The sequence below is a fragment of the Chiloscyllium plagiosum genome, unplaced genomic scaffold (assembly GCF_037043375.1).
Source record: "Chiloscyllium plagiosum isolate Xiang-an unplaced genomic scaffold, Cpla_swu_hap1 HiC_scaffold_34, whole genome shotgun sequence".
NCBI classification, from domain to species: domain Eukaryota; kingdom Metazoa; phylum Chordata; class Chondrichthyes; order Orectolobiformes; family Hemiscylliidae; genus Chiloscyllium; species Chiloscyllium plagiosum.
The window spans coordinates 4187310-4208659 of record NW_028270172.1 but is presented as its reverse complement, the minus strand read 5'-3'; the positions used below and the strand labels follow the sequence as shown (position 1 = coordinate 4208659).

Here is a 21350-nt window from a genome sequence, read left to right as displayed (position 1 = left end):
TTAACTTTCCTCCTTCAGAGAATCTCACCCCAGCTCCTGAAGAATCCGTTCTTCCTTTGGCTTTACTCGGTCATGTCATCACCCCCGCTGCCTTTAAAGAAATTAAAGCTTACACGCCCAGGAAATGAACTTTTCCAAGCATTAAATACTTTATGAAACTGGCATGTTTGTCACTGATTTTATTAACTCTGTTTCACTGTCACACTTTATTTCAGAACTCATTCAGTTTTGAAATTGCTTAAAAATCATTACAACTAATCAATTTAATGTTTGAATATTAAATTGTTTTGGAAGCAAAGCCCAGTCTCTTCATACAGGAGCTGTCAGTTATCCCTCTCAAGATTTCACTTTCCTCCTTCAGGGGTTTGTTGCCAGTATTTTTGTGTTTTAGTTCATTTTAAAGAATCGTAGGTTTATAATAAGTAATTGTCAGGAGTTTTCTTTAAAGTTGTTACTCATTTGTTGCTAGTTTTCTGGTTTGGAGCTGATGTAAATGGCAATGTATTTGCACTTGACAAACTAGTACAGCAGGCATTTCTACTGCTGTCATTCAATGCATCAAATTAAAAGCTGTTCACTTTGGAATGATAATTTTCTGACAAGTGTTGAAGCTATTAGGTTGATGAATGTTGTTGAGTTCTTTTTTTCATCTTTAGTTTTGCTAGTAGTACACAGGTGTTTGAGTACAGATCTCAAATGACAGCAAAACATTCTGTGATTTAAAAAAAATCGGTGGCTCAGTGATTGGCATTGCTGCCTCACAGTACCAGGGACCCAGGTTGAATCCCCCCCTTGGGTGACTGTCTGCGTGGAGTTTGCACATTCTCCCCGTGTCTGCGTGGGTTTCTTCCAGGTACTCTGATTTCCTCCCACAGTCCAAAAATGTGCAGGTCAGGTGAATTGACCATGTTAAATTGCCCATGGTATTAGGTGGTAAAAACAATGACTGCAGATGCTGGAAACCAGATTCTGGATCAGTGGTGCTGGAAGAGCACAGCAATTCAGGCAGCATTCGACGAGCAGCAAAATCGACGTTTCGGGCAAAAGCCCTTCATCAGGAATAAAGGCAGAGAGGGTGTATTAGGTGTATTTGTCAGGGGTAAATAGAGGATAGGAGATTACGTCTGGGGGATTAACTCGAAGGAGGATCGGTGTGAGGAAGAAGGGCCTGTTTCCATACTGCAGGGAATCTAATCTAACAGATAAGAAGGATATATGAGAAACACAGACAGGAGTAAAGTGGAAGTTATGTGACACCAGGTTATAGTCCAACAAATTTATTTAAAATCACAAGCTTTCAGTACACTGCTTCTTTGATATGAAGACACTGTATGTGGTACGTACTGACTTTCCTGGTTTGTGACTTCACCTGTCGAAGGAGCAAAGCTCTGAAAGCTTGTGATTTCAGATAAATCTGCTAGACTGTAACTTGGTGTGATGTGACTTCTGAGTTTGTCCACCACAGCCCAACACTAGGCTATTGGGCCCATCAAATGTGCTCTGCTATTCCAGAAGATCATGGCTAATCTTCTTTTTCATCTCGACCTTCTTGTACCATCCCCAAATCCCCGTGGTTTCTTTGTGGTCCAAAAGTCTATCCAGCACAGTCTTGAAATTACTCACCCAGAGTAGTTTGGTTAGCTCACTTGGTTGGATGGCTGGTTTACCATACAAAGTTAATACCAACAGCATGGGTTCAATTATTGCATTGGCTGAGGTGAACATAAAGGTATGTGCTTCTCTCCCTGATCTGAGACATGGTGACACTCAGGTTGAACCACCTTCAGTCATTTCTTGCTAATGAGAGAGCAGCTATATAGCTGGTAGAACAATGGTAACTTTATCTCTACAGCCAAGTTGAAATATTTTCTCTTGTCCATTCATTTGAATAAAATAATTTGGCACAAGATCATAAACAAATATGTTACCTAAATTATATTTAATGTCACAGTATATGGAAAATGATTATGCAATTACTCTTATATTTTTGGCAATTCAGGTACTCAATTGATGAGAATACTGACCAGGAGAGATATTTCACGATTGATGAGATTGATGGAACAATTGCGACCAATGATGTCCTGGACAGAGAAGATATTTCTCAGTACAACATCTCTGTTGTAGCCAGAAAAGTCAGTAAGTACCACATACAGTCAGACACGAGTGAGTAAACAACATAAAAACACATTGCATGGAAAATGTGGACAATACAGCATGGTCTGGATATGCTGGTGTTGGACTGGGGTGGATAAGGTCAGAGTGACACAAAACCAGGTTATAGTCCAACAGAGTTATTTTGTAACTGCACATCATACTGTGTGGATCCACCCTTCAAATAAAGCAATTTTCTTTTACAATGACTACTTGTTTTATATTAATGTTGGATAAGAAAACATTAGCTAATTTTTCCACATGGGCAATGGGACACAAATTACACTAAAAATCGTGTCAGTTTTTTGTTAGGGAATTTTTTGCTCATGATATTCCTCAAACTTATATGCATATTAGCAAACATAAAATGTTTCTTGAACTCTTGCAATCAGGATTTTGTTTTAAAAAAATGCGGTTAACTTTTCTTATGGTAAGAACATATTGACTACTGGGAGTTTGAATCATGTACAAAGTGATGAACAGTGATGTCAGGGACAGGTAAGAGTATTACCAGTTGCTGATTGATGCTTTTGTCTGTATGTTTATAAATAAATTGAGCTAGGTCTTTAATTGTAACATTATTTTAAATGACATTCACAACAAATAGGTTGATCACATCTCCAGCATCTATGTCTTGTGTAGATTATGATTAACATTGTCAGAAAGCAGCAGCTGTATCTTTTGATATTTCCAAGAAAAGCCATGATGTGGAGGTGCGGATGTGCACTGGAGAACGACAAAGTCAGAAGTCACATGATACCAGATTATAGTCCAACAGGTATATTTGAAATCACAAGCTTTCGAAGCACTGGTCCTTCATTAGGAGAACCTGACAAAGGAGCAGTGCTCTGAAAGCTTGTGATTTCAAATAGACCTGGTGGACCATAACCTAGTGTCATGTGACTTCTGACTTTTTTCAATAAAGAACATTGCAGAATCTACTTTGAAGGGATGAGGTGGACATGGAATATAAAGAGCTACGGAAGTAACTGGCACAGAGAGTATTTTGGAAGCTTTGGTCTCCTTATTTAAGGAAGGACTATGTGCGTTGGAGATAGTTCAGAATATGTTTACTAACTTGATACTTGGAATGAGTGGGTTGTCTTATGAAGAAAGGTGGGACACACTAGGCTTGTTTCCATGGAGATAGATGATCAAGGCATAATTTGATTGGAGTACATAAGATCCTGATTGGTCTTGCCAATGTGGATATGGAAATAATATGAACAGAGGAGCTGAATCTTTCCAGAATTAGGAGAAAAGGTTTAAAAGTTAGAGATCACCATCTCAGGGCAGTAATCATCCAGTGCAGCCAAATTTCACAGCACTGTCATCTAAGAGATTATTGGTTCCTCATTAATATGAGCTGTCCCCAAGTTACAAATGCATTCCATTCTTGAGTACGTTTGTAAGTCAATTTGAACACAGATCAGAAATCAATACTTAGAACTAAGTTTATTGTCGCACGTACTCAAGTAAAAGTACATGGCGCCATCTTAGGTACAAGTACCTAAGTACAAATCTTAGATACTAAAATAGCATTGATACAAATCGAGAAATAAAGAGAAAAGCTAAAAGTTCTACCTGACAGTTCTTCATCGTACAAATTAGGAAAATAAAGAAATAGGGTGAAAAGATAAATAATACAGTAAATATAAGATAGCTATTCATAAGTGCGAGCAAACATTTACATGTCAGATCTTTAAATAAATATTTATACACCCGCCTCATGGATTGCAATGGTGTTCATAAGTCAGGTGTTAGCAAGGGGCAAAAGCTTGTTTGTGGTAAGTACTTCCCCAACGTGGCACTGGTGTCAGGCTTCAACTTGTGAAGTTGGTGCTTTTCTGATACTTGTTTGCCTACAAAAAAGACACAATGGGATTGAATCTCATCACACCCATCCACCGCCCCCCCACCCATCCTGATTTATATCTTTACAAATTGGATAACACGGGCTGCTCAATAGTATCTGTTAATGCTATTTAATTAGCTTGGATTTGAGTCTTGCACATATCCTCTATGTTCCACTTGTAAATAGATTTAAAGAAGGTTGCTTTAAGAATTGATATATTACTGCTTTAATATTTAAATGAGGATCTTGGAATATGAGACTCCGCCAGACATTTGGGTCACTTAATTTTGATTAATTATATCCTTGAAGCATTAGTCACAGCATTTGTTGTGCTAACTGAATAGCATTCTCATTTAATTAGAGCACCAGGCAATAAAAGGAATCATATAACTCAGCTAAATTAAATAAAATTGCTAATTCCATCAAAAGAAAATAATTTATGCAAATTGTGCTGAAAGTATATATATTTTTAACTAACCACTTATGAGAAATTGTGAGAAGTATACCATGTGTGTTTCCTGGGGGGTGGGGAAGGGAATGAATGACAAAAGAACAAGCTGATCCAAGGAAATCATCTCTGACTTCCTTTCATGTTCATAATTAGTCAAAGCGGCTCCTGTTGAGGTATCCAAAATCACTTCACAAAGTGTGTGTGTGTGTGTGTGGGGGGGGGGGGGGGGAAGCAGGGGGTGGAGGTGGAGGTGGAGGGAGGGGGGGTGGCTGTGCGAGTATGTGTTTTTAAGGAAAAATATACCCAGCTATATCTCCTCAGCCCCCTGTGTTTCTTCAATGGCTACTCAAAAGGCTTGTGTTGTCTGAGCACAGTGACTCAGTCCCATTACTTTGAACAGTTTAAAGTGCCCTTTTATACCTCCTTTCCTAAAAGCTTTCAATATTTTTCTTACGGCAGATGTTATGCGAACTGATGTATAGTTTACAGCTTTTGGTCTCCTTTCATTGTTGAATACAGGAATTACATTTGTTATTTTCCAAAATAAGAACGCTGTCGAGTAACACAGCAGCTAGGTGCTTAGCACCATTGCCTCACCGCGCCAGGGATCAGGTTCAATTCCACCTTCAAGAGACTGTCTGAGTTTGCACGTTTTCCCTGTGTCTGCATAGGTTTCCTCCCACAGTCCAAAGATGAGCAGGTTAGGTGGATTTGCCATGGGAAATGCAGGATTATAGGGATAGGGTGGAGGCTGGGTGGAATGTTCTTCTGATGGACTGAATGGCCTCTTTCCATGGTGCAGTGGTTCTATGATTCCCCGAATCATGGGAACTTTAGGAAATTAAAATCAACTACTTCACCAGCCATTTCTTTTACTGTACTGGGATAAAGTCCATCAAGGCCTAAGAACTTGTCAGCCAAAGTTCCAACATCATGCTTCTCTGGTGATTGTAATTTTCTCGGCATCTTCCTTCCCTTCCATTTCTGATTTTGGAGCTACTTTTGGGATATGATCTTTAATGAAGATACATGCATTTTGCATGTTCGATTCATCTATTATCTCAGATTCACTTTACATGGGATCAACACTCACCTCTTTTAACTTTTATTTTTAAAACATACACGTAGAAAATCTTGCCGTCTGTTTTTATACTTTTAAATAGCTTTCTAATTTTTCTCTCATTATCAATATTTTTATTTATTTTAAATGAATGCTTAGGCGGTGATGCCCGCTTCAAATTTCACATTAAATATAGAGTCATAGAGGTACACAGTATAGAAAAAGGCCTTTCGGCCCACCATGCCCATGCCAGCCAATAAACAGCAACTACTGTAATCTCGCTTACTTGTACTTGGTTCATAGCCTACTCAGCCTTGGCATTGTAAGTGCTCATGATAGTAAATGTACAAAAAGTCCAGTCACAACTCGGAGACCTGTCAAGGGGTGATAGGAGAAAGTGAGGACTGCAGATGGTGGAGAGTCAGAGTCAAAAAATGTGGCGCTGGAAAAGCACAGCAGGTCAGGCAATGTCAGAGGAGCAGGATAGTCAATGTTTTAGGCATAACCCCTTCATCAGGAATGGAGGAAAGGGAAGGGAGCTAAGAGATAACTTAAAAAGTGAGTGATAGGCGTCAATATCCAGGGAATGTGGTTTTCCTTGGGACCAAAGCTAATGCCTTTGATCTTTCTAATGTTCAATTGGAATTCCAATATTTCATTGTAGTTAGTAAAAGAAGTGGCTAGTGAAGTAGTTGATAAGTTGGTTTAAATTGTGTAAAGTTCCCTCAATTCGGGGAAGGTTCTGTTATGTTAGAAAATCACAAATGTAATTTCTGTGTTCCAAAAATGAAAAAAGACAGCGAGCTGGAAACTATATGTCAGTTCCCAATCTGTCTGTAAGTCATAATGAAAGGAGGTATAATAAGACATTTAAAAATGTTCAAGGTAATGCGACAGAGTTACCATATCACAAAACATTTCAAGGTTTTGCAAAAGAGAAATCATGTTCTCCAATGATTGAGTTATTTGAGGAGCCTGGATGTTGTCCAGGTCTTGCTACACATGTGCATGGACTACTTCAATATCTGAGGATCAGCAAGTCTCACCGTTTATGATCGAGGGAAGATCATTGATGGAGCAGCTGAAGATGATGAGTTCTAGACACTAAACTGAGGAACTTCTGCAATGCTCTCTGGGGACTGAGATAAAGAACAAAGAAAATTTACAGCACAGGAACAGGCCCTTCTGCCCATCAAGCCTGAGCCGATCCAAATCTACGGTCTAAACCTGCCAACCAATTCCGAAACATCTGTATCCCTCTGCTCCCCACCTACTCATGCATCTGTCCAGATGTATCTTAAGTGAATCTACCGTGCCTGTCTCTACCAACTCTGCTGGCAACACATTCCAGGCACCCACTACTCTCTTTGTAAAGTACTTGCCACGTGTATTCCCCTTAAACTTTTCACCTCTCACCTTGAAAGCGTGACCTCTCACTATTGAATCCTTCACCCTGGGAAAAAGCTTTATCTCTATCTACCATGTCCAAACCCTTTATGATTTTGTAGACCTCAATCAGCTCCCCCATCAATCTCCTTTTTCAGAATGAAAACAATCCTAACCTACTCAACCTCTCTTCATAGCTAGCACCTTCCATACCAGGCAACATCCTTGTAAACATTCTCTGCACCCCATCAAAAGCGTCCACATCCTTTTGGTAATGTGGCAACCAGAACTGTACACAGTATTCTAAATGTGGCCGAACCAATGTCTTATACAATTTTAACATGACTTGCCAGCTCTTATACTCAATACCCCGTCCGATGAAGGCAAGCAGACTAATATGCCTTCTTGACCACTCTATCCACCTGTGCAGCAACCTTCAGGGTACAACGGACCTGCACTCCCAGATCTCTCTGCCCATCAACTTTTCCCAAGGCTCTTCCATTCATTGTATAATTCGCTCTAGAATTAGACTTTCCTAAATGCATCACCTCATATTTGTCTGAATTGAACTCCACCTGTTACCTATCTGCCCAACTCTCCAGTCTATCTATATCCTCCTGTATTCTTTGACAGTCCCTTATGCTTTCTGCTACTCCACCAATCTTTGTGTCATCTGCAAACTTGCTGATCATACCAACAGTGCCATCTTCCAGATCATTTATATATTTCACAAACAACAGTAGCCCCAGCACTGACCCCTGTGGAACACCACTGGTCACCTTTCTCCATTTCAAGAAATTCCCTTCAACTACTACCCTCTGTGTCCTGTTGCTCAACCAGTTCTTTATCCACCTAGCTAGAACACCCTGTACACCATGTGACTTCACTTTTTCTATTTAGTTTACCATGGGGAATCTTACCAAACACCTTACTAAAGTCCATGTATATGACATCAACAGTCCTTTCTTCATCTATCAACTTTGTCACTTCCTTGAAGCCGGTGTTATTTTCTGTGTCTGTATATTGTGAAGGAGCAAAAATGGCTTTTATTAGAGTGATATGTACCTCTTGTCAGATGTGGGAGTTTAAAGAGGGTTTAAGGGTTACTGTGGATGTGATGGATGGCAGTCATAGGAAGGGGGTAAAGTCTCAGATACAGTCGCAGAGATGTGTTAACTCCAGGAAGGGTAAGAGAGGTAAGCACTTAGGGCAGGAGTCTTTTGTGGAAATACCCATTTCAAACAGGTATGCTGTTTTGAAAAATGTAGGGGGTGATGGATACTCAAGGGAACGTAGCACGAACAGCCAACTTTCTGGTATTGAGACTGGCTCTAATGCAACAAGGGGTACATCGGGTTCCAAGAGATCAATTGTGTTACGGGATTCTGTAGTCCGAGGTACAGACAGACATTTCTGTGGCCAGTGGCGAAAAATCAGAATGGTGTGTTGCTGCCCTGGTACCAGGACTAAGGATGTCTCAGAAAGGGTGCAGAATGTTCTCACGGGAGAGAAGGACCAGCAAGAGGTCATTGTCCACATTGGAACCAATGACGTAGGAAAGGAAAAGGTTGAGATTCTGAAGGGAGATTACAGAGTTAGGCAGGAATTTAAAAAGGAAGTCCTCAAGAGTAATAATATCTGGATTACTCCTGGTGCTACAAGCTAATGAGGGCTGGAATAGGAGGATAGAGCAGATGAATGCATGGCTGAGGAGCTGGTGTATGGGAGAAGGATTCACATTTTTGGATCAATGGAATCAGTTTTGGGGTAGAAGTGACCTGTACAAGAAGGATGGATTGCACCTAAAGTGGACCTAATACACAGGTAGAGCTGCTCGGGAGGATTTAAACTAGTAAAGTAGGGGGGAGGGCGCGGGAAATAGTGAGGAAAAAGGTCAATCTGAGACTGGTACAGTTGAGAACAGAAGCAAGTCAAACAGTCAGGGCAGGCAGGGACAAAGTAGGACTAATAAATCAAACTGCATTTATTTCAATGCAAGGGGCCTAACAGGAAAGGCAGATGAACTCAGGGCATGGTTAGGAACATGGGACTGGGCTTTCATAGCAATCACAGAGACATGGCTCAGGGATGGGCAGGACTGGCTGCTTAATGTTCCAGGATATAAATGCTACAGGAAGGATAGATAGGGAGGCAAGAGAGGAGGGAAATGGCATTTTTGATAAGGAATAGCATTACAGCTGTGCTGAGGGAGGATATTCCTGGAAATACACCCAGGGAAGATATTTGGGTGAAACTGAGAAATAAGAAAGGGCTGATCACCTTATTGGGATTGTATTATAGACCTCCAAATAGTCAGATGGAAATTGAGAAACTAACTTGTAAGTCTCAGCTATCTGTAAGAATAATAGGGTAGTTATGGTAGGGGATTTTGACTTTCCCAACATAGACTGGGACTGCCAGTCTAGACTGGGTCTAGATGGAGAGGAATTTGTTAATTGTGCACAAGAAAACTTTCTGATTCAGTATGAGGATGTATGTAATAGAGAAAGTACAAAATTTGACCTACTCTTGGGAAATAAGACAGGGCAGGTGACTGAGGTGTCAGTGGAGGAGCACTTTGGGACCAGCGACCACAGTTCTATTAGATTTAAAATATTGATGGAAAAGGATAGACCAGATCTAAAAGTTGAAGTTCTAAATTGGAGCAAGGCCAATTATGATGGTATAGGCAAGAACTTTCAAAAGCTGATTGGGGGCAAATGTTCCCAGATAAAGGGACGGCTGGAAAATGGGAAGCCTTCAGAAATGAGATAACAAAAATCCAGAGAAAGTATATTCCTGTTAGGGTGAAAGGAAAGGCTGGTAGGTATAGGGAATACTGGATGACTAAAGAAACTGAGGGTTTGGTTAAGAAAAGGAAGGAAGCATATGTAAGGTATCAACAGGATAGATCGAGTGAATCCTTAGAAGAGTATAAAGGCAGTAGGGGTATACTTAAGAGGAAAATCAGGAGGGCAAAAAGGGGACATGAGATAGCTTTGGCAAATAGAATTAAGGGGAATCCAAAGGCTTTTTACAAATACATTAAGGACAAAAGGGTAACTAGGGAAAGAATAGGGCCCCTCAAAGATCAGCAAGGCTACCTTTGTGTGGAGCTGCAGAAAATGGGGGAGATACTAAATGAATGTTTTGCACCAGTATTTACTGTGGAAAAGGATATAGAAGATATAGAAGGGAAATAGATGGTGACACTTTGCAAAATTTCCATTTTACAGAAGAGCAAGTGCTGGATGTCTTGAAATACAAAACGGTGGATAAATCCCCAGGATCTGATCAGGTGTACTCTAGAACTCTGTGGGAAACTAGGGAAGTGATTGCTGGGCCTCTTGTTGAGATACTTGTATCATCAATAGTCACAGGTGAGGTGCCAGAACACTGGGGGTTGACTAACGTGTTTAAGAAGAGTGGTAAGGACAAGCAAGGGCACTATAGACCAGTGAGCCTGACATCGGTGACGGGCAAGTTGTTGGAAGGAATGCTGAGGGACAGGATATACATGTATTTGAAAAGGCAAAGATTGATTCGGGGTAGTCAACATGGCTTTGTGCGTGGGAAATCATGTCTCACAAACTTGATTGAGTTTTTTGAAGAAGTAATAAAGAGGATTGATGAGAGCAGAGAGGTAGATGTGACCTATATGGACTTCAGTAAGATGTTCGACAAGGTTCCCCATGGGAGACTGATTAGCAAGGTTAGATCTCACGGAATGTAGGGAGAACTAGACATTTTACAGAACTGGCTCAAATGTAGAAGATACAAGGTGATGATGGAGGGTTGTTTTTCAGACTGGAGGCCTGCGACCAGTGGAGTGCCACAAGGATCGGTGCTGGGCCCTCTACTTTTTGTCATTTATATAAATGATTTGGATGTGAGCATTAGAGGTACAGTTAGTAAGTTTGCAGATGACACCAAAATTGGAGGTGAAGTGGACAGCAAAGAGGGTTACCTCAGATTACAACAGGATCTTGACCAGATGGGTCAATGGGCTGAGAAGTGGCTGATGGAGTTTAATTCAGATAAATGCGAGGTGCTGCATTTTGGGAAAGCAAATCTGAGCAGGACGTATACACTTAATGGTAAGGTCCTGAGGAGTGTTTCTGAACAAAGAGACCTTGGAGTGCAGGTTCATAGCTCCTTGAAAGTGAAGTCACAGGTAGATAGGATAGTGAAGAAGGCGTTTGGTATGCTTTCCTTTATTGGTCAGAATATTGAGTACAGGAGTTGGGAGGTCATGTTGCAGCTGTACAGGACATTGGCTAGGCCACTGTTGGAATATTGTGTGCAATTCTGGTCTCCTTCCTATCAGAAAGATGTTGTGAATCTTGAAAAGGTTCAGAAAAGATTTACAAGGATGTTTCCAGGGTTGGAGGATTTGAGCGATAGGGAGAGGCTGAACAGGCTGGGGCTATTTTCCCTGGAGCGTCGGAGGCTGAGGGGTGACCTTATAGAGGTTTACAAAATTGAGGGGCATGGATAAGATAAATAGACAAAGTCTTTTCCCTGGTCGGGGAATCCAGAACTAGAGGGCATAGGTGTATGGTGAGAGGTGAAAGATATAAAAGAGACCTAAGGGGCAACTTTTTCACACAACGTTTTCACACAGAAGGTGGTATGTGTTTGGAATGAGCTGCCAGAGGAAGTGGTGGAGGCTGGTACAATTGCAACATTTAACAGGCATTTGGATGGATATATGAATAGGAAGGGTTTGGAAGGATATGGGCCGGCTGCTGGCAGGTGGGACTAGATTGGGTTGGGATATCTGGTCAGCATGGATGGGTTGGACCGAAGGGTCTGTTTGCATGCTGTACATCTCTATGATTCTGTGACTCTTCAATACCCGTCAGGGCCCCAGCTATTTCCTCTCTAGTGCCCCTTAGCAACCTGGGATAGATCCCATCCAGTCCTGTGGATTTGTCCACCTTAATAACCTCTAGCCTTCCCAACACATCTTCCATACTTATGTCAACGTGATCCAGACTAACCAAACTTCTATCTCTAATCTCAAGATTCATCATGTTCCTCTCCTCAGTGAACACTGATGCAAAGTAATCATTCAGAATCTCACCCATTCTCTCAGGTTCGGCACACAGCCTTCCTTCATTATCCTTTAGTGGACCAATCCTTTCTCTAGTTACCCGCTTGCTTCTTACATAAAAATAAAATGCTTTGGGATTCTCCTTAATTCTAATCGCTCAAGCTGTTTCATGACCCCTTTTAGCCCGCTTGATTCCTCATTTAAGGGTGGTCCTACTCTTCTGAAATTCCTCCAGTGCCCATTCTGTTCTTAGTTGCCTGAACGTTATGTATGGTTCCCTTTTCCTCTTGGCTTATCGTATGATTTCTCCTGTCATCCATGGTTCATGAATCTTGCCTTTCCTATCCTTTGCCTTCACCGGGACATGCCTATCCTGCACAATCTTTAACCTCCCACATTGAAAGCCTCCCACATATCAAATGTAGACTTCCTTCAAATAACTGTGACCAATCCACATTTCCCAGCTCCTGCCTAATTTTGATAAAATTGGCCTTGGCCCAGTTTAGTACTCTTCCCTTAGGACCACTCTCATCTTTGTCTATGTGTATTCTAAAACTTACAGAATTGTGGTCACTGTTCCCAAAGAAATCCCCCACCGCAACTTCTACCACCTGTCCTGGCTCATTCCCCAATACCAGGTCCAATATGGCTCCTTCCCTCGTCCGACTATTGACAAACAGATGATTGACGTCCAGCAGCCTGGACCATCTTCTTTTGTACCAGGTATAGTTTCAATCAATGGAGAGTTCTCCCCTGATTTCCATTTACCAAAACTCTATGGTAATACATTTGGTCAGTGTCTCCTTGATATCATGGCAATTTACTCTCACTTCATAACTGGAATACAGCTCTTTTTGTCCATGTTTTGACCAAAACTTTAATAAAGCCAAGAGTTGAAAGGCTCTGGCAGAAACCAAACTGCGAATCAGTGAGTGGGTTATGGCTGAGCAGGTGTTGTTGATTGTGCTGTTGATGACACCCTCCATCACATTGCTGATGTCCGAGAGTGAAGCCACTAACTAGCTGGGTTGGATTTGTTCTGTGATTTGTGAACAGGACACCCCTTGGCAACCTTTGACATTGTCAGGTAGATGCTAGTACAGATGCTGCACTGACCTCTCACTCACTGACCCTCACTCTCAGACCGTTTCACTCAATTACCCTCACTCAATATCCCTCTCACTCACTGACCCTATCACACAGTGACCCTCACTCACTGACCCACTCACTCACTGACTGTCTCACTCAGTAACCCTCACTCACTGACCCTCACACTCATCTTCTCACAGATCCTCTCACTCTTGGACCCTCTCACTCAATGTGACACTCATTCACTGATTCTCTCACTCACTGACCATCTCATTCAGTGACCCCCCACACAGACCCTCTCACTCACTGACCCTCTCATTGACTGACCCTCACACTCACCTTCTCACAGATCCTCTCACTCACTGACCCTCACTTAGTGACCCTCACCCAGTGACCCTCATTCACTGACTTTCACACTGACCCTCACCAGTGACCCTAACACTAAAGAAGGTATAAGAAAAAAACCCTTCCTGAAGAAGCGCTTATGCCGAAAACATCGATTCTCCTGTTCCTTTGATGCTGCCTGACCTGCTGTGCTTTTCCAGCAACACATTTTTAAGCACTAAAGCAGGTATGTCATTGTTTATTCATGGCTTTTGATTTCGAATACTAATTTTTAGGATACATTTGGGTGAAGGCTAAAAGAGGGTAGCTGTAAAGGCCTTTTTATTTGACTCCATCCTGAAGAGTACATGGCTGATGCTGAGAAGATGGGAGAATAGGTCAATTTTTTAAACAGTCATTGTCTAGAAGTTGGATGTAGGTGACACTGGCTGGGCAGTATTTATTGGCCATCCCTAATTTCCCAGGAGGCAGTAAGAGTTAAGCACATGGCTGAGGGTCTGGAGTCACACATTGGTGAGGTAAAGATAGCAGATTTCCTTCCTGAAAGGACATTCTTGAACCGGATGGATTTTTATGGCAATTGATAATGCTTACATGATCACCATTAGGCTAGCTTTTTATTAGGAGTATAATTTCACTATGGGTTCAAATCTGACCATCGAATAACCACAGAAGAGTTTCCTTGCATTTTCCACATGATTTTTAACCTCTGCCTTGGTTACAGTGAGATGTACAATAGGAGTATTGCCTCAAAGTTTCACCTGGACATCAGTGCCATCAACAATCCAGCTAGCCCTCCAAACTGCATTGGAGAGTCCGTCTGGTTAATGGATATAAATGACTGGAGTAGGTAGACACTTTGAACTTTCTGATTCATGAGCTAAGAATTTGCAGTTTGGGCCGATGCAGCAGCACATTTGTGAACTTGCTCCAGGGCAGGAGAGAGCGGATGGTCATGAATCAACAGCCAATTTCAAGGCCAGTTTTGATCCTGTTCCCAAGACAGGAATTGGAGAGCCCAAGGGTCACCCAATCCTGCCTCATTTGTTCCCAGTTGGCAAAGCTGAGCCATAATTTATTGGACAGCCTTTATAGTTGGTCAATGTTTTTAACAAGAAGCAATCGTTTGAACCTGATGGAAATTGGAAACCAAAAGGGACGTGCTTTATCGCTGCTGTCAGAGAAATTGATGAGGAAATCGTTGATGTTGCTGTGGAGCTGGTCATGTTGAAGTCTCCCTCCGAACATTCATCTAGTTAATGTGCTTCCCACCATAATCCACACATTAGCAGCTTCAATCCTGTATTAAAGGAATTCACCATTCACCTCTTCCTTTAGCAACTTGTTGGTTTTCGAGCATTCTGAACAGACATAATGTAGTTCATTTAACACGGTTTTAATTTAATAACTTGGTTAGACATAAGCACATAAGGAAGAAAGCAGGGGAGAGTAATTCTGGTTCTGTGAGTTGACAAAGGGTAGAAGGAGGTTCCCATTAAGCTGACATATCAGACAAGTTCACTGGAGCTGAATAGTGTAGCCTCTGTACTGTAAGCACAAAGATGATAACTGTCTCATGGTACAGGGTATTGTGGATTACAATGAAGCAACACTTCCTCATTATGGTGTGGGACCATTTCTTACTCCCAACCATGGAGGGGGAATCATTTGAAAACACAAGTGGGTGGAAAATGTCACTGTGGTTCCAATGTGGGTCCCATAAAACACAGATCTGCAGCACCAGCAGCAGCACAATGCATGTCTGATGTGGCGATAATGAAGAAGAGCTCCCAGAAATGATTAATCACTCAAATGAAAGTTAATTTGTAGCTCCTTTTAAAATGCGACAAAATTAAATCACAATATCATTAAATCCTTGACTTGCCAGGACTTCAAAAGGTCCCTGATTAACAGATGACAGCCATGTAACAGTCATCTGCATATCTGCCACTATCACTGTCAAACCATTCAATAAGTCAAGGTTATTTCAGCAGCATTTCCTGGCTATTCCAGCTCTGTTAAAAGAAGGCGAAAAGCTGAAATTGTAAATGTGCTGTACCATCTAAGAAGTTGAGTTCCTATTCCTTCCAAGTTACGTCCCATCAATGTTTGAGCTGTAATCGTAATTTCTTCATGATCACAGGATCAAAACCCAGAAATTCCTCACTCCACACCATTCTGAGATCACCCGCATTGTATTTAAAGGAATAAGTCTCTTGACGTCATTTCATAAAAGTTAGGGACAGACTATAAATGCAGCATCACCTGCATCCTGGGATAAATTACAAGTGGCAATAATGATCCATGGTTTTCTTTCAGTAGCACGACTGAGAGCAATCAAACAAAATTCCAGAATAATAATTGAGACCTACTCACAAATAATCAAACTACTCCAACTTCCAGTCAGGTGATCAGGAGGGACTCTGTAAATACTTTCACAAATTATTATTCATTCAAGGGATGTGGGTGTCCCTGGGTAGGCCAGAATTTGTTGCCCAGAGGATAATTATCAGTCGACCACATTGCCGAAAGACACACTGAACTTGATGGATTTTTATTACGAGGATTCCATCAATACTATCAAATTTAATTCCAGATATTTCCTGAATTTCAGTTTTGCGATTCTGCCATGATAGAATTCGAACCCCTGCCCTCACAGCTTTGACAAAGGGTCAGTTAGACTCGAAATGTCAGCTCTTTTCTCTCCTTACAGATGCTGCCAGACAGACCTGCTGAGATTTTCCAGCATTTTCTCTTTTGGTTTCAGATTCCAGCATCCGCAGTAATCTGCTTTTATCCCTCAAAGAATTAACCTGGGGTGTTGGACTATTGCCCAAGACCATCAGCACTGTATCACTGTACGCCCCAGAAAGAATGCTTGTTTATCCAATGCTTTTGCACACCTGCTTGACACCTGAGCACCTTGCAGAGCTGGTTTTGGATACTCCAATGTAGCACTGGTGGAGTTTTACATTGGCAGAGATCCACCTTTAGGATGGTAAATTAATGGTTCATTCATTTTGAAGGGGCACAAAGTTGAAGCTTTTCATCCTGCACTCATCAGAATTCAGACGCAGGAAAGCTAACTTTGAAAGGGGACACTAATTTCCCGAACTGGATAATTTGGTGTTCCCTTTCTTCGATGCATATGCTTTCACTTTTCTTCAGGTCTCCAATCCACCACGAAGGATTTTGCACGGACATAGGTAGCATTGACTCATGACCCACCTCTCCTTTATGTCCTCGGTTGAATGCGATGATTGACTGCAAGATGGCTATTGAAGAATTGGACCTAATTATTTGACTCATAGAAACTCATAGGAACAGGAGGAGGCCCTTCAAGCCTGCTCTGATGTTCGGTATGAGCATGGCTTATTGTCCAACTCAGTACTCTGTTCTGACTTTCTCCCCATTCTATAGAATCCTGACAATGTGGTAAGAGGCCATTTGGCCATCAAATCTGCACCAACTCTCTGAAGAGCATCCCACGCTATCCTTGTATGTACCATATAGAAGACAATTTCCCATGGCCAATCCACCTATGCTGGACTGCAGGAGGAAACGAGAGCACCCGACGGAAACCCACACAGACACGGGGGAATGTGCAAACTCCGCCTGAGGGTGGAATCGAGCCTGAATCCCTCTGAGGGAGAGTGCTAACCACTGAGCTACTATGCCACACTATGTTTCCTTTAACACTAAGAACTATATCTAACTCCTTTTTGAAAACATTCAATGCTTTGGTCTCAACCACTTTCTGTGACAGGGAATTCCACAGGCTCACCACTCTCTGAAAGGGCTTTTGCCTGAAACGTCGATTTTCCTGCTCCTCGGATGCTGCCTGAACTGCTGTGCTTTTCCAGCACCACTCTAATCCACTCTCTGGGTGAAGACATTTCTCTACATCTCAGTCCTAAATGGCCCACACCATAACCATAGACTATGACCCCTGGTTCTGGACTCCTTGAACATCAGGAACATCCTTCCCGCTTTTACCCTGTCTAGTTCTGTTAGAATTGGAGAGGTTTTGATGAGATCCTCCCTCATCCTTCTAAATTCCAGTGAATATAATAATCCTAATCAATCCAGTCCCTCTTCATATGTCAGTACTGCCATCAGGTTGGTAAACCTCATGCCCTAATAGTCAATCCACAAATCTCAGCATGGGCACAATTAAACTCAGCAATTATATAACTTGTTCATGTATGGACTTCAGTAAGGCGTTCGACAAAATTCCCCATGGGAAACTGGTTAGCAAGGTTAGATCTCAATGAATACAGGGAGAACTAGCCATTTGGATACAGAACTGGCTCAAAAGTAGAAGACAGGGTGGTGGTGGAGGGTTGTTTTTCAAACTGGAGGCCTGTGACCAGTGGAGTGCCACAAGGATCGGTGCTGGGTCCTCTACTTTTTGTCATTTACATAAATTATTTGGATGTGAACATGAGAGGTACAGTTAGTAAGTTTACAGTGGAGAGTGAAGAGGGTTACTTCCGATTACAACAGGATCTTGACCAGATGGGCCAATGGGCTGCGAAGTGGCAGATGGAGTTTAATTCAGATAAATGAGGGGCTGCATTATTGGAAAGCAAATCTTAGCAGGACTTATACATTTAAAGGTAAAGTCCGAGGGAGTGCTGCTGAACAAAGAGAACTTGGAGACTCCTTGAAAGTGGAGTTGAAGTTAGATACGATAGTGAAGAAGGCGTATGGTATGCTTTCCTTTATTGGTCAGAGTGTCGAGTACAGGAGTTGGGAGGCCATGTTGCGGCTGTACAGGACATTGGTTAGGCCACTGTTGGAATATTGCATGCAATTCTGGTCTCCTTCCTATTGGAAAGATGTTGTGAAACTTGAAAGGGTTCAGAAAAGATTTACAAGGATGTTGCCAGGGTTGGAAAATTTGAGTTATAGGGAGAGGCTGAACAGGCTGGGGTTATTTTCTCTGGAGCATCGGAAGTTGAGGGGTGACCTTATAGAGGTTTACAAAATCATGAGGGGTATGCCTAGGGTAAATAGACAAAGTCTTTTTCCTGGGATCAGGGAGTCCAGAACTAGAGGGCATAGGTTAAGGGTGAGAGGGGAAAGATATAAAAGAGACCTAAGGGGCAACTTTTTCACGAAGAGGATGGTACGTGTATGGAATGAGCTGCTAGAGGAAGTGGTGGAGGCTGGTACAATTGCAACATTTAAAAGGCATTTGGTGTATGAATAGGAAGGTTTTGGAGGGATATGGGGTGGGTGCTGGCAGATGGGACTAGATTGAGTTGTGATATCTGGTCGGCATGGACGGGTTGGACTGAAGGGTCTGTTTCCGTGCTGTACATCTCTATGACTCTATGATGCTATGACTCATAATTCCAGAGATTCTGGTCCTCAGTAATTTTGCTGCCTTGAGTATTTATTGGTTTGGAATCACATCTGCATGCAATGTCGTACATACCTTTATGTAGTTATTTAAGGTTAATAAATCAGATATAACAAGACAGGTTGCTTTGCAATTACTATAGAATTAAACCAGAATTACACCAGTAATTAGAATCATAGAGATGTACAGCACGGAAACAGACCCTTCGGTCCAACCTGTCCATGCTGACCAGATATCTCAACCCAATCTAGGCCCACCTGCCAGTACCCGGCCCATATTCCTCCAAACCCTTCCTATTCATATACCCATCCAGGTACCTTTTAAAATGTTGCAATTGTACCAGTCTCCACCACATCCTCTGGCAGCTCATTTCATACACGTACCACCCTCTGCATGAAAAGATTGCCCCTTAGGTCTCTTTTATATCTTTCCCCTCTCACCCTAAACCTATCCCCTCTGGTTCTGGACTCCCTGACCCCAAGGAAAAGACTTTGTCTGTTTATCCTATCCATGTCCCTCAAAATTTTGTAAACCTCTATAAGGTCACCCCTCAGCCTCCGACGCTCCAGGGAAAACAGCCCCAGTCTGTTCAGCCTCTCCTTGTAGCTCAGATCCTCCAACCCTGGCAACATCCTAGTAAATCTTTTCTGAACCCTTTCATGTTTCACAACATCTTCCCGATAGGAAGGAGACCAGAATTGCACACAATATTCCAACAGTGGCCTAACCAATGTCCTGTACAGCCGCAACATGACCTCCCAACTCCTGTACTCAATACTCTGACCAATAAAGGAAAGCATACCAAACACCTCCTTCACTATCGTATCTACCTGCAACTCCACTTTCAAGGAGCTATGAACCTGCACTCCAAGGTCTCTTTGTTCAGCAACACTCCCTAGCACCTTACCATTAAGTGTATAAGTCCTGCTAAGATTTGCTTTCCCAAAATGCAGCATTTATCTGAATTAAACTCCATCTGCCACTTCTCAGCCCATTGGCCCATCTGGTCCAGATCCTGTTGTAATCTGAGGTAAACCTCTTCGCTGTCTACTACACCTCCAATTTTGGTGTTATCTGTGAACTTGCTAACTGTACCTCTTATGCTCGTATCCAAATCATTTATGTAAATGACAAAAAGTAGAGGACCCAGCACCGATCCTTGTGGCACTCCACTAGTCACAGGCCTCCAGTCTGAAAAACAACCCTCCACCACCACCCTCTTTCTTCTACCATTGAGCCAGTTCTGTATCCAAATGGCTAGTTCTCCCTGTATTCCATGAGATCTAACCTTGCTAATCAGTTTCCCATGGGAAACCTTGTCGAACGCCTCACTGAAGTCCATATAGATCACATCTACTGCTCTGCCATCATCAATTTTCTTTGTTCCTTCTTCTAAAAACTCAAACAAGTTTGTGAGACATGATTTCCCATGCACAAAGCCATGTTGACTATCCCGAATCAGTCCTTGCCTTTCCAAATACATGAGGAGAAAGTGAGGTCTGCAGATGCTGAAGATCAGAGCTGAAAGTGTTGCTGGAAAAGCGCAGCAGGTCAGGCAGCATCCAGGGAACAGGAGAATCGACGTTTCGGGCATACGCCCTTCTTCAGGAATCTTTCCAAATACATGTACATCCTGTCCCTCAGGATTCCCTCCAACAACTTGCCCACCACCGAGGTCAGGCTCACCGGTCTATGGTTCCCTGGCTTGTCTTTACCGCGCTTCTTAAACAGTGGCACTATGTTTGCCAACCTCCAGTCTTCCGGCACCTCATCTGTGACTATCGATAATACAAATATCTCAGCAAGAGGCCCAGCAATCACTTCTCTAGCTTCCCACAGAGTTCTCGGGTACACCTGAAAGTTAAAAGTGGATAAATCCCCAGGACCTGTTTCAAGACATCCAGCACTTCCTCCTCTGTAATCTGGACATTTTGCACCATCTATTTCCCTACAGTCTATATCTTCCATATCCTTTTTCCACAGTAATTACTGATACAAAATATTCATTTAGTATCTCCCCCATTTTCTGTGTCTCCACACAAAGGCTGCCTTGCTGATCTTTGAGGGGCCCTATTCTCTCCCTAGTTACCCTTTTGTCCTTAATATATTTGTTAAAACCCTTTGGATTCTCCTTAATTCTATTTGCCAAAGCTATCTCATGTCCCCATTTTGCCCTCCTGATTTCCCTCTGAAGTATACTCCTACTTTCTTTATACTCTACTAAGGATTCACTCGATCTATCCTGTCTATACCTGACATATGCTTCCTTCATTTTCTTAACCAAACCCTCAATTTCTTTAGTCATCTAGCATTCCCCATACCTACCAGCCTTCCCTTTCACCCTGACAGGAATATACTTTCTCTGGATTCTCATTATCTCATTTCTGAAGGCTTCCCATTTTCCAGCTGTCCCTTTACCTGCGAACATCTGTCTCCAATCAGCTTTCAAAAGTTCTTGCCTAATACTGTCAAAATTGGCCTTTCTCCAATTTAGAACTTCAACTTTTAGATCTGGTCTATCCTTTTCCATCACTATTTTAAAACGAATCGAATTATGGTCGCTGGCCCCAAAGTGCTCCCCCACTGACA

At 42.2% G+C, this 21350-nt stretch overlaps 1 protein-coding gene and 1 long non-coding RNA gene across 6 annotated transcripts in view; one reads left to right on the top strand and one right to left on the bottom strand.

The window, feature by feature from the left end:
• The window catches only part of LOC122564562 (cadherin-12-like), a 623768-nt gene that overhangs the window by 523045 nt on the left and 79373 nt on the right, over positions 1–21350 (top strand). For all 5 annotated transcript variants that reach the window (XM_043719639.2, XM_043719638.2, XM_087978475.1 and 2 more), the window contains exon 8: positions 2000–2136. In XM_043719639.2, the coding sequence (XP_043575574.2) occupies positions 2000–2136 (137 nt within the window). The remainder of the gene's footprint in view (positions 1–1999; positions 2137–21350) is intronic.
• Positions 1–21350, bottom strand: part of LOC148141112 (uncharacterized) — a 49915-nt gene that overhangs the window by 10018 nt on the left and 18547 nt on the right. The gene's annotated exons all lie outside the window — the stretch shown is intronic.